Source organism: Psammomys obesus, unplaced genomic scaffold (assembly GCF_907164565.1).
Source record: "Psammomys obesus unplaced genomic scaffold, mPsaObe1.curated_primary_1811, whole genome shotgun sequence".
Lineage (NCBI taxonomy): Eukaryota > Metazoa > Chordata > Mammalia > Rodentia > Muridae > Psammomys > Psammomys obesus.
The window spans coordinates 39,528,968-39,543,231 of NW_026587216.1; the positions used below are offsets into that span (position 1 = coordinate 39,528,968).

Sequence of the window (14,264 nt, forward strand, 5' to 3'; positions counted from 1 at the left end):
AAATAAATGCAACTCTTCCAGGGCTGGAGAGAAGGCTCAGAGATTAAGAGAATTGGCTGTTCTTCCCAAGTTCCTGAGTTCAATTCCCAGCCACCACATAGTGACTCACAACCCTCTACAATGCGATCTGGTGCCCTCTTCTGGCCTGCAGGCACACATGCAGGCAGAATACTGTTTAAATAATAAGTAAATAAATAAATAAATAAATAAATAAATAAATAAATAAATTAGTCTTTTAATTCCAAGAAATCTGCATTTTCTCCAAGCCTCTTCTGTTTATATAAGTGTGGCTCCAATGGCTGGCCAATGATGACCAAATAGCAAGAGAAGCACTAGGTCCCTAGAAAATGCTAGAATAGCCTTAGGTCACATGCATGACATATGAACTTTTAAAAATATATATATTTATTTATGTATATGAGAGCTTTAGCTACATGTACATGTGCATGACAGAACAGAGCATCAGATCCCATTATAGATGGTTGTGAGCCACCATGTGGGTGCTGGGAATTGAACTCAGGACCTCTGGAAGAGCAGCCAGTGCTCTTAACCTCTGAGCCATCTCTCCAGCCCCGACATATGACCTTTTAAGTCAATGGAATTGGAACTTTGTAAATGACATGTAACTGGATCTAACTGCCACAGGAATGTTGTGAGATGTTGGCTGGGTCTGTTATGATAAATCACCCAGTTCGTAAAGATGTGGGAGGACACATTCAGGGGCTAGTAAGGAAACCAGGGTAACTTAAAGAGGATCTTTATCCTTAGGATGGAGGGTTGCAAACTGGGAACAAAGGACACAGACAACTGCATTTTCTCCTTCCCACTCTCTACACCATCTTGAGGAGGGAGGCTTGGCTGACTCAATACCAGCAATGACCTTAGGCCACCTCTGTCCTGGAGTCTTTTAAAGACGTGGTCAATAGTGAGCAATGTAGAGAACATCAGACACTGTCTCATAAGGCTAAGCTTGTTCAATTTTTAAAAATTCCTTTATTCTGAAATTATGTGTTTTATATTTTGGACTAAAATACCATTGCTTCTCTGTGATAGATGTGGATCTTTAAAAGCCTGTCTCAGGTACATCAGAATACTGGAGCAGCTAAGTTAGACCTCCAAGCCAAACAAATTACTGATGGTAGAAACCCACAGTCCAGCTCTCTGGTTAATAGTAGTTGAATGAATTCAGACAATAACAACAGCGGCAGTTGCACTTTTTATATCCATCATATAAGATACAGGAATCATTATTTTTACCCGAATAGAGATATCAAATGCAAAGTGTTAAGGGCTGAGGACATGTCTCAATGATAGAACTTCTGTCTAGCATGCAAAGACCCTAGAATTCTATCCCCAGCACCACACACACATATGTTCACACAATTAATAAGTCAGCTTTTAAAATGTTTTCTTTTCAAAATTACTTCTATGCTCCAGAATGGCATGTCATTCTGATGTCATGTGTTTATGCTCTATGAATCCACACATGCTTAGCCACAGGAAACCATGCTGTTAGTCATTTCTATCTTTCCCCCTCAATCTTTTCTTCTACCATTTTTTCCATTTTATTTATTTATTTATTTATTTTTGAGACAGCTTCTATATATAGCCCAGGCTGGCCTCAAACTCATGGTCCTCTTGCATTAGCCTTCAAAGTATTAGAGTTGCAGTTACGCACCAGCATATCTGGTAAGGCAATCTTCTTACCCCAGTATCACCTACTGACATCCCCCAAAAGTCGTACCCGAAAAGTACAATCGACTCTCTGGCTCATGCTCCTAAACTTTGCTCCAGTTCACATTTCCCAAATCCTACGAAGTCTTTTGATGTGAAAACTTAATAATAATAAAAAAAATAGTTTTTTAAGAGCCTAAGGTATAACTAGCATAGTGCTAGGTGAGCATACGCAACGGTGAGCCAAGAAAACACATGTGCGAGGTTTGGACAGTGAGCATTCAGTTATTAAATGACCAACTGTATCTGCGGCGGAGATAGTGCAATAGAAAAAAGAGGCAAAGACATGGATAGACGGAGAAGGGTAAGAACTTGAATGAGATCAGAGTCTGAGGCTGCGCCATCAGAGCAGAGAGGCTGGTGAAACACAAGGAGAAGAAGCCATATGGACAAAGGGGGAGTCAGGTGAGCCTGCTGGGTGTGTGTGCATGGGGAGTAGAGGGGTGGAAGTTAATAAAGCTCTAGTCCGGAATGCCGTGGAGGGGGAACATGACATGGGATGGGCAGATAACCAAAGAAGAAAAAGAGAGGGAAAGCAGCTGGTTTAGAAGCCTCACACACCACCGTGGAGCCCTGCGGTGGTGGCGCCCGCCTTAGAGCCCAGCACTCGGGGGAGGGGCAGAGTCAGGTGGATCTTTGAGTTGGAGACCATCTTGGTCTGCAGTGTGAGTTCCAGGTCATCCAGGGATACACAGAGAAAAAGAAAAAGAAAGAAAAAAGTCGTTTCAAACTTGTTCTCAAGCAGAATTTTTGTTTTGTTTTGTTGAGACAGGGTTTCTCTGTGTAGCCCTGGCTGTCCTAGAAATCACTCTGTAAACCAGGCAGGTCTTGAACTCAGAGATTCACCTGCCTCTGCCTCCCGAGGATGAAAGGTGCACACCAACACCACCTGGTTCTCACACAGCATTTCCATAGAAGAGAAAAACTAAGGCAAAATAATTCTCCTTCCAAACCCACATACAAACAACAGCCAAAGTACGATTAGAAAACAAAAAAAAAAAAAAAACTCTCTTTGAGCTGCAGTTGTTTTATTTTGGTTGCTTTTTGGTTTTATTTTTATTTTTAAATAGAGAAACTCAAGATGTCTTTTATATCATAGGAAAGAGGTGGGTAATGGCATCCAGCTCGTATGTTGGAAACACAAGGAAGACAAAAGAACATATTTTCACTACACTATAAGCAAGCTGTCTTGGATATATATATATATATATAATTAGGTTTCCTGAACTCATACTTTCAATATTTATATATAGTATAGGGATTTTATAGTTTGTATTGCTATAACAATTTCATTATAGAACAAGAGAAAAGAAAAGAAGAGGAGGATAAAAAAGGAGAAAGCGAAACTATTTTTCTCATCTTTTGCAGGATTTTACATCTGATATTTATTGTCATATCCCTTCAAAACAGACAAGATGCAACTCATGTTTTTGAGATCGCACAGATCACCACTGAAATAAAAATCCCACAGTCACTGTACATCAAGGTTGACAAATTGTCCTGTATGAAAATATACTTGGAAATTGTGTGAATAAAAAGGAACATTATTGTGTCTAAAGGAAAATTAAGGTGGCATGGCATGCCCTCTCGGTGTGGTGCTCACTCTCAGAGTTGCTTAGTGTTGGGGTTTCTGTTTCTACCCTTCCCACCCATTACACTGTGTTTTCACCCAACAGCATCCATTAAGACGAACAAATCCTTCTGTGAAGCGGTCTCAAGAAGTTGTGGACAAAGAGCAAACTTTTGGCATTAAAACAGGTTAACACAGACACAGCCTTTAGTGATACACAGTTCGCATATTTTTCTTGGACCAGTGACAAGAAAAGATGAACATGCTCATTAACAAAGTCAAAAAGTTTAAGAGTCAGTGTCCAAGCAATTCCTAACAACACTGCTGTAGCTTCAAGCTCCGAACAGTATAGAATGTATGCAAATGCTTCAAATGCAAATGTTCACGCCTGGTGAATCACACCCAAGCAGGGTGTTAAAAAAAAAAAATATATATATATATATATATATATATATATATATGAAATGTAAGTGACAAATATGAATTCAGAATCCAAGGAGTCTTTGTCTACAATACAAACAAACAGCATAAAAATGGCTTGAGGTCCTTTAACTCAGTATATCTACTCTAGTTTACTTTAGTCATTACACTCCGTTTTCACCTGATAGCATTGCCTGGGCAAACATACCCTCTTCTAAAAAGGTGTTAAAAGAATTGTGGGCAAACGGAAAAGGCTTTCTGTTTTTCCTCATAGCCCTGAAAACTGACAAGCTTCTTGAGGACAGTCCTATAATATTAAACATTAGGGAACCACAGGTGTTGCAAAAGCTAACTGCACAAACTGATTTAAAATACTCACCATGGCTTTGTAACATTTACATCTCATAGTTAAGGGCTCATGGCAACATTTAACAAAAGTCCCATCAATTGCCTTAGAAATCAAACACTAATGGATGTGAACACAATCGCCAAAACCTGTCTTTTTAAGTGAATGTTAACCACCAATGTTATACAGAAATCTGAAGGACTAAGGTCTCCTGTGACATAAAGCCATTTTCAGATCCTCTCATGTCTCAGCTGAGCAAGAGGAGGGTGACAGAGTGGTGGCTCCTTTGGGCTGCTAGACTTTAACAACAGACTGAACAGCAGCCTCACCCCAGTCCACTCTCTAGCCCAACCCCAACCTGTAGGCGCTCCCTAGTTGCCTGCAGGAGCTGCCTTGCAACAGAGTGCAATGAGCTAAGTTTAACATTTGCTTCCTTATTAGGGTCAGAGTCCTTGGGTTCTTCAGAAGTTTCTTTGGCTTCTTAATGTCTCTTCCATTGGACACAGTCTTCAAAGATGCTTCCCTGGATATTAGTGCCTATTCTTGCGCACAAAGTTTCCCTCCCTTTTGCATTCCTCACTCACCGTCTAAATCACTTTTCTTTTTCGTTCTCTCAGGACTGAACTAAATTTATTTCCGAGAAGCATAATTAGGACATTGGAATTGGGATGCTGGCAGGCGTGGTGAGGTCACAAGGATGACTGTGCCTCTGGTGCTAACACGCCCACTCCTAAAGGCCTGCTGCACCTCTGCGGGGGAGATCTTTAAACAGCAAAAGCATTCTTGCTCTGCCTGATGCTTTCCACAGCTGGGCGTGCATGTTTCCCACCAACTGTTATTAGTGCAATGCAGACCTCAAGCGCAGCTGAAACCTCTGTGGCAATGAGCAGGATTTAAGAAGAACAGTGTCTCCAGGGGGGATGCATTTAAAGAGACGGGTGAACACCACGGCCATGGCCACCAGGTGCCAGGCCACAAGCCACCTCCTGCTACACTCAACTGCCAGTGGGAAACTCGATGTGACAGTGGCAGGTGCCATGTCAAAACTTCTCAGCAAGCACTTCTTCCTGGCTTATATTCTTTTCCTTAGCTGATTTTCTCCCGGGATTAAAATGGCCCATCTCATATTTCTAGTAGTATCACATACAGGATTAAAAGACCAGCTGAGGAGGGAAGAATCATTCTTTCAATAGAGCCTTTGTAGAAGGTGGGGAGGGATTGGAATTAAAGATGCGGCCATCTTATACAAATATTGCTGAAGAACAGCAACGGCAATGCTCACATCCTTCTTACCACGTATACAGAACAACCTTAAAGGTGATGGCAGTAGCAAAGCCATAGCCAGCTGTGTCTCTCTGCTGACCTTGTGAGTTCCGAGAATGGTTTATTTTTTTTAGTTCACAGTTGTATGTTTTGTGGTTGTTTTGTTTTGTTCTGTTTTCCTCCTCTGAGAGCAGGGCTTGAGCCCGCTGCCGGGCAGCACAAGGCATCATCAGATCCTTGCACTAGTAAGTAAAACAACTCCAGATGCTTGCTTGTTTGTTTGTTGTCTTTTTAAAGACAACATGGTTCTCTACTTTCCCCACGGAAGTGAACGTTCTCTTAACTTTTGAGGATGAAAGATTGAGAAATTCTGGACTCCTGACCCTTTAGCAACTAATCTCCCCTTTAGCTCTTCGCCACACTTGCTCTCTGACTGGTCTGTCCTCCGCTGTTCCTGTACCCAGAGTTCCCTCTGCTTCAGTCTCTTCCCCAGCTGGGAGGGCAAGCTCTCATCCCCTGACCTGCATGACCTTTACTGTCAGCTATTCAGTGCAGTGCTGAGATCCTGCAACCTTGCAGACCTCTCAGTTCTCTTTTGCCCTGCTGCATGTGCGCCTGCTCTCGATGAGTTCTCAGAAAGTCATAGGTAACTCTTCAAATTAACATTCTATGTAAGGGTGTTACCCCTCAGAATAACAACACGGAATCCTCTTTCTCTGTTATTTTACCTTACAAGCTGCAAATGGGGGCTGGAGAGGCAGCTAAACAAGTATACACTTGCTGAGCAAGGATGAGGACCCGAGTTTCCATCCCCAGAACCAACTTCCTGTGTGGAAATGGAAAGGAGATGAGAAATGAATCTGGAAGGGTGAAGGGTGAAAACTGACACCCAAGATTGTCCTCCAATTGTCATACACAAGCCAAGGCATGTATGTACCTGCATCCACACACAAACACACACACACACACACACACACACACACACACATGCAGCTCACATCAAGCAACCTAGTGACCATATGCTCAACTTCTCATTACTGGACATGCTGTTCACTTTTTTCAGGAGGTGTCAACAAATGTTTCTGTACACTTGTATCACGATTTGCTGTTCTCTCTAGTTGAAGGTCCTCAAGCTTAGCATTTTGATCACCATCCAGGAAGATACTTCAGATCCTGAAGCAGCACAGAGTGACCACCAGCAATTGGCCTGTGACCATCTTCCGAGCCAGCAACAACTAAGATGCCCCTTGGAAAAAACAAATTCTTCACCATGCGTTGCCCAAATCAACCCACTCTGTGATGATAATAGCTGGGTCCTTCCCTTCACAATATCCCATTACAGTGCACAGGCTTGTACTGTTTGAGTCCAGATCTTGATCATAGCAAAGGACAATGATTTAGGTGTTCCATTTTTATGAAGCAAAGTCATTTCCAAAACAAACATCTGTTTCTCAACTTCCATCATGGAACATAGTCAGGTTCATACCAACCTATTAACTTGCTGTGGCTCTCTTGACACTGGCCAAAGGACCCCAGACTGGTGCCCTAGGAAAAGAGCACAGCATCTTCCTCTACCGAGGTCACACATCTTGCTGAAGCCCAACCACTTAAAATGCACTGCTACTGTCTCACTGCCAAAACCAACAGCTACTGCTCAACCAACACTCAACCATAAACAGGTAACACCTAACAGCCACCGCCTAACTGCCAACTATCAATGTTCAACCACCAAAAGCCAACAGTAATCAAACCAAACCCTTGCCCTTGGCCCTAGTCAACTAGCCTAGTCTTAAGCATTGGCTTAACCCATCACTGGAGCCTAAGCTATTAAATGTTTATGTAGAATATCAATAAATATCTGTTGATACAATGATTTAAATAAAAAAAAAACAACCCCAGTGCCAAGTTCTTTCAATGTATGATATAAAATAAAATTTCCTGTTATTCTTGGATGGTATGACTTTTTTCTGCATATATATTAAAAGGCTATTTATTAGACAATTTCCCCTTTTTCTTTTTGCTCTGCATCATCTGCTTTTATATTTGTTTATGAAAATTAAAGACAAAACAAATGTGCAAGTCACTATTCTTTATTTCAAAACATATAACCATATCTATTCAATAAGTCCAGTGAGTGTAATTCAAGAAAATTATTTTCAGTCATATCATTCAAATTTTCTAAGTCCTAAATTCTTCCCATTCAAACTTCATTACAGAATAAGAAGATTTCAGTTCATACGAATCAATTTGAATTCTAAAAATGAAAAATGACTAGGTATCAGATGTTAGGCTAAGCACTCCTTATGTATGAAAGTGGTGGTATAGGCAACACCCACCAACACTGAGCATCCCTGTGGTGACCGCTGGCCACTCCGAGGAGAAGGGAAGGCTCTTTTGAGACCTGAAACAGATGAAGACATCTGACATAGAAATGTAGGGTGTCAAGTTGGGCACTGTGTGCAAATCACAGCTCATAAGCTCCTGACACCCTGTGGGCAAAGTGTCTACACGTGAAGGAGGAAGTAGATATTAGGCAGCTACAGTCTCCCAAGCTGTTGAGGTCACAGTTTACAGGACCTCAAGCCGTAATGTTCTGTACAGTGCGCCCCTCTGTACCTTTTCCCTGAAAGAGATGGGAAAGGACAGAAAGGCACAAGTCTTCACTCTTGCTAAGGGCAGCTATAAGAGAGTAGACTCGCTACATATAACTCTTGCAAATGCTGCAAGACATACAAGATAAGATAAGCGAGCAAAGGGGGAGCAATGTTTCTTAGATTCCTATTGAATGTCCTAGAACTTTGGAATTACCGAGCAATAATTTCCTTAAAATTGGGGAGCTGCAGACAATTCACTCAGTAGTCAGCATACACACACACACACACACACACACACACCCACACACACACACACTTCAGAACATGTGTGGTTAATGTATGCACACACACATGCAAATTCACATGTATGTGCACATGTATATGAAAGCCTGAGGTCAGCACGGAGTGTCTTCCTCAGTCTCTCTTCACCTTATTTTATGAGGCAGAGTCTCGCAATGAACCTACGGCACATTGACTGCATTGACTGGGCAGTGGGAGCCAGGGAACTATCTATCTCTACCTGCCCTAGTACGAGTCATAAACACATATCCTTGTGTCTGGCCTGAACTCAGGTCCTTTACTGACCCCACCATCTCCCCAGGCCCAACAGTACGTATCAACTGGGCAGAGTATCTGCCTAGTATTCTTATAGATAACAGAGATACAACAGAGAAGAAAAACATAAGCAATTGCTGTCCTCAAAAAGCTCTTTTGCGTGGGATCCATAGTATTACAAGAAGCCCACAACACTGCATCTAGTCATCACCCTAAGTTCAAGTGACATGGGAAGCCACCTATGGAGAATACAACTAGGTAAATCAGGTGGGGGCTGCTTATGAAGGGGTTCAGGGATCTCTCCACCCCTGGAGAAGAACAGAGGAAGAAGTGTACATTCCAAATATAAGCATAAGGTTCTGATCCCACGTGGGCGCACCCTAGGCCACAATCCCAGGTCTCCTTAAGTTGCTTGCATCTACATGCCCCAGTACTTGGAAGGCAGGTATGCTGGACATGCTCCCAGAAACTAGGACACCATCTTCCTCCATTCTCTCATGCATGGAATGATAAGCGAGCTTATATCTATGCAAATTTTCCAGGCCCTGGGGCAAAAGCCCCTTTCTCATTTGTGTTTGCCCTGTCCCTCACACCACGTTCTGAGAATCCAGTTTGGACTGGAGAAAAAAGCAGGAGTAAGCATTTCAGCTACCATTGTTTTGGTGCTTAAGGAATTTCCTGGGAGATTTAATTCAGCTTCTAGCCTACTTCTGTTACTGTATCCCCTGCCCTGTGCATCTCTAGGGACCTCATATGGACCTCTTGACACCAAAGACTGAGTGAGAACTTACTGTTTGCTGGACACGGTTCTAAACACTGTGCACATTACCTCTACTAACTTTCTCGTCAGCTATGAGAAGTAGTTATAATTTACACTTAAGGATGCTGAGACATAAAGTTCCTGAGGAATCCCTTTCAGGGTAAAGAATAAGAAAGATGGATTTCTGAGTCCATATTCTAACACTAAGATGCTAATTATGTAACAGAGCATTCCAGTAGTAAGGGTCCCCCTGAAAACTATCAACCCTGATGATGTTTACATTCTTCTGTCCAAAACTGGCATTACACATTCCTCATCTGTCCTGATACTGTTCTTGTTTCTTCTGTCGCATTATTTTTAACAGCATGAAGAAACATTAAGAGGAATAAAATCTTGACCTTCAAAAGTTTGTATGCAGCCATGACTAGAGTCACTCATAGACTGGGATATTCTATATCCTGCTCTACCCCCATTTCCTGTGTGAATGATGTACCTAACAAGGCGCTCTACTGAACACAGCAGTTAAAAGCTAACTTGCCCCCAAACCACCTGCTCACTCAAGAGCCTCATCCCAGGCACTTGTTCATTCTAAGACCCAGGACCAAGTCTGTTTCTGCCTGAGCTTCTGGGATGCCCATTTAAGTCATACCGTCCCCTCCATCCTGTCTCCTCTCTCTTCACTAACATTGCCTCAGTTCAAGCTGAAGCACAGCACCACCACCTAAGCCTCGACACTTCACACCTGGCCTCCTGTCCACTCAATGGCTCCTCTGACTCTCGGTTTATTTTCTGCAAGCAGGAATACTACCCAGAAGCCTAGAAAGCTCAACTCCCTAAGATGTGTGTAGAGGAGCAGAGAGGGTTAGATGCTTCCAAAGATGATCTGTTGTTTACCAGGCAGATGCATCTTCATGGTTCCTTCTGAACCCATTACAGGTGAAAACAAGCTTTCTCAAGCCCAAGGAGTATGTTCCTTACTTATCTGACATGTAAAGAATTACCTGTGGAGAAATGAAGACTGAAAATGGGAATGAACAAAGAACCATCTACACTTCCCGACAGGCATTTCCTGTAACTTCTTGGTTGTAACTTCTTGGTCTGGTGGTCACAGGAGTTAAGAATAAACCTCTCCACAGGGAAGTAAGCAGAAGTCCCCAGTGCAGAGCAAATACCTACTCAGGACGAAGACAAGGGCATGCATGGCCTTGAATTCTGTCCTCTGGCAACGTAGCACAGTAGGCCATGTTCAAACAAACCAGCATTCCTTCATGGAACCTGGATTAGAAAATGACACTGGTCCCTTGCAATCCAAGCTACTTGGAAGGTTAACACAGGAGGTTTACAAGCTCACAGACAGTCTAGGCTATACAGAAAGTTCAGTGCTAGCCTAGACAACTTAGACAGAATGTCTCAAATAACTAAAGGGCTTGGAGTGAGCGCGAGTATGCCTGCCTGCGTGTGTGTGTGTGTGTGTGTGTGTGTGTGTGTGTGTGTGTGTGTGTGTGGTGTATGTGTGTAGTATGTGGTAGGGCACTTCTCTGGCAATTCTTAGTACTAAAGAAAAAAAATACAAAGGTTTAAAAGGGGGGTGTGTTTCTTTGTGATTTCAGTCAACAAATTTGCTGTAGGTATAAATATAACATATGCCAATTCTGTCACGGAAAATTTTAAAATACTTCAAAATAATGACAATCTACAGAAGAATTCATCTGCATTTTATTGCACTTTATTGCAACCTTGCACAAAAGACATATTTTTTTTTAAGGCAACCCACCCCTGTTGCCCAGCATGGCACATATTTGCAAAAACAAGGCTCATTAATTCACATATTTCTTTTATCACATAAAAGTATTTGAAGTTGGCCACAATGAACCCTCACTTCCCAGAGTTCTGGAAATGATTATACACAGAAGTCCAGCGAAACCTATTTCAGCCATTTATTAGTAATATGTCATTCCCAAGTTCCCCTAAAAAAATATGGTTTTATAAAAAGTAGTGTTCTACAATTTATGACATGAAGAGCCTTATTATAATTCAAGTTTTAGCTCTACGGCATCCATATCACAGCCTTAAAAAAATTATTGCTTATTGACTTATCTGAGGTGTTATTATACATTGAGGCATCATGCAACGTCAGGATACTGTGAGTACAATGCTCAGCGCAAGACTTATTCTGATCTTATCCTAGAGGAATGGGAGAAGTCACTGCATCATAAAGCAGTGTTGACATAATCAAGAGCTGCTCCTTGCCTGCAAATAAAACAACCTTGTGGCCTTTTTGTGATGGCTGGCGGATCACCCTACATTTCAGCTAGCTGCCTTCTTTTCTAAGAAATCAGTTTCTCATCAGAGCACAATTGCTTAGCCACGGAGAAACCGCAGTTAAAATAGGATAAACTTGTCAGTGTATAAAGGAAGAGGCTCATCCCTGGTACCCAGCAGCAGACACTGGGCTCAGTCACTGCTTCTCATATACTCTGAATTCCCTCAGCCTGAGGTATCATGGATTTCACCTAGTGAGAGCCATGACCAAGGCTGAGAGTACGGTACTCATTTAGACCAGCACAGGGCAGTCCTTAAGCTAGGCAGCAGTAATTTATGTAAGAGCTCTGAGACATAAAGAAATACTGACTGGACTATTGTTGGTATATGACTGACCTAGCATGTTGAAAAGTGTGAAGATGTGTGTATTTGCAGCCTACTGTCTACCTTCTGTCCCCACAAGGAATTTAATTTTCCCCTCACTTTGAGAAGTCTATTAGTGATCATATGCACCTTGAACCAAAATATTAAATTTTTAAATAAACCATCTAAAAGCCACACACACACACAAAAAAAAAAAAAAAAATTCAAAGCCAGCGCTGTAACCTGACCACTTGAAGCTAATGTGAACAACCCCGGTGAAGATTTTCAGTGCAGGAATACACAACTCACACCTTCTCAGCATTCCAGGGCCTCTCACAGTTTCCAGAGTGCTAGTACGAGGGGCTCACAATGGCATCTGAGTCCCGATCAACAATGTTCACACGAGTCAGTACAACACAGTTAAAGCTAGTTATTAATAATATATTAAAGCCCTGTCATGACAGTCGTTGCTACATTATCAATATAATTACGAACTCTTCTCTGAAAATTACACATAAATGTAGAGAAACTAACGCTGTACCACAAAACAAAAAGAAACCCAACAGAGCCACAGATGTTCTCAAATAAGGACATGCAGGAATGTAAGGTAACGTGTTATTAAAAAAAAAAAAAAAAAAAAAAAGAGTACACTAAAATGCCAGTGGACTGTAATTCAATCTAAACATCTTTAGTGTTCATCCCCAAAGATCTTGATGCGCCAGTGGCCACATCACAAGATCTATCACAGCCATCGTTGGGAGCGTATGGTTAGTCTGGTCCTCCTGCAGTAGTGGGGCAGTCTTTTTGAGGCTTTAAGTATCTGTAAAAATAAGGGGAAATCTAAATTAAAGGACCAGTCAGGCAGCCCATGAAACTTCAAACACAAACACACACACAGCAGCAGCAGCTGAAGGAAATAGTTTTTGCTTGTTTTTAAGGGTAACTTGGTACCAGAATAAACTAACAACCCAACAGGCTCTGGCCGCTAGTTGAAAAAGCTGCCGATGGAAGTCTGGGGCTCTTGAAAACATCTGACACCACCAAATGAAGGAAGGTTTATGAGAAATATGAGCATTAAAGTTCTTTCTCCTACCAATGATTTTAAAGAAACACAAAGAAATAGAGTTTGTGTTTGAAAAATAGGTACATAAAGAATTTCCAACAGTATTCATGTGGCCTCTAAAATAGAGGCTGGGGATTGGCTCAGGGGTTAAGAGCCCTTGCTTTCCTCCCAGGAACCTGCGTTTAGTTGTCAGACCCACGTAGGGCAGCTCACAACCACCTATAAATTTAGCTTCAGGGGATCTGATCCCCTCCTCTGGTCTCCCCAGGCACCTGCACACATACACAGAAATATTTTTTTAATCATTAACACAACAAAATATAGAGTAATTTCATGTTAATCTTCAATGCTGCTGACAAGTATGAAGTATTTTTTAAGCAAGCAAAACCCACTCCTATCCGACTTTAAACATGTATTTTTGCTCCAGATTTTAGCGTGTGATTTGTTTCATGGCAGTGTTGGGTCTATTTACAGTACTGGGTAAGAAAGGGGGTGGGGCTTAATGGCCTAGTCAAAAGCTGATACAGTTTTTAAAGACACATTACTGTTGGGTCTTGGTGTGTTTCCCATAAAGTTGTGTGACAGAAGTTTAATATAAAGTCATGCATATTGTGGTTTTCCCAGGCAGGCCACATCAGAAGAGGCCAAGAGGTTGGGGACCTCTGACAGCATTAATGCTTTTTAAAAACACGGAGAGAAGGCCAAACTAGAAGGCTTTCCTAGACTCAGCACATGATATCTTCCAGCCTGACATGATGTAGTGAAAAAAGGCCAAGCACATGGTGATGTCATGTCCATGGACATCCTGTAAAACTGTGAGCTAAATGCATTTCTTTATAAATTAGTTAAGATATTTTATGACTATGTCATTATTTGTGCTGCTTGGTTTTTGTCAAATTGACAGAAACCTGGACATATGCTGGAAGAAGGATTCTTAACTGAGAAATTCCCCTAAGCCTATCGGGTACTGTTTTGATTAGTGACTGATGGGGGAAACTCCCGCCTACTGTGAGCATGTGGGGCTGTAGTGGATAAGAAAGCAGACATGAGCAAGCCACGGGGAGCAAGCCAGTAAGCAGCACTCCTTTCCTGCTTCAGCTCTGTCTCTAGTTCCTGCCCTGTGTTTCCTTGATAATGGACTATAATTTATAAAGTGAAATAAACCCTTTTCTCTCCAAGTTGGTTTTAGTCATAATGGTTTATCATGGAAACAGAAATGCTAAGATACTACATATCATTCACCCAACCATCCACCCATTCGTCCATCCATCATCTATGTATCTATCATCTATCTATCTATCTATCTATCTATCTATCTATCTATCTATCTATCT

General features: G+C 41.8%; 1 protein-coding gene across 7 annotated transcripts in view; it reads right to left on the minus strand.

The window, feature by feature from the left end:
* Positions 1-14,264, minus strand: part of Asph (aspartate beta-hydroxylase) — a 202,511-nt gene that overhangs the window by 97,500 nt on the left and 90,747 nt on the right. Inside the window, exon 16 of one of the 7 annotated variants that reach the window (XM_055603355.1) lies at positions 10,941-12,687. The exons of the other annotated variants lie outside the window; for them this stretch is intronic. Within the exon in view, the coding sequence (XP_055459330.1) occupies positions 12,680-12,687 (8 nt within the window). The 3' untranslated portion in view covers positions 10,941-12,679. Of the gene's footprint in view, positions 1-10,940; positions 12,688-14,264 lie in introns of those variants that run through there. 7 annotated transcript variants of the gene reach the window in all.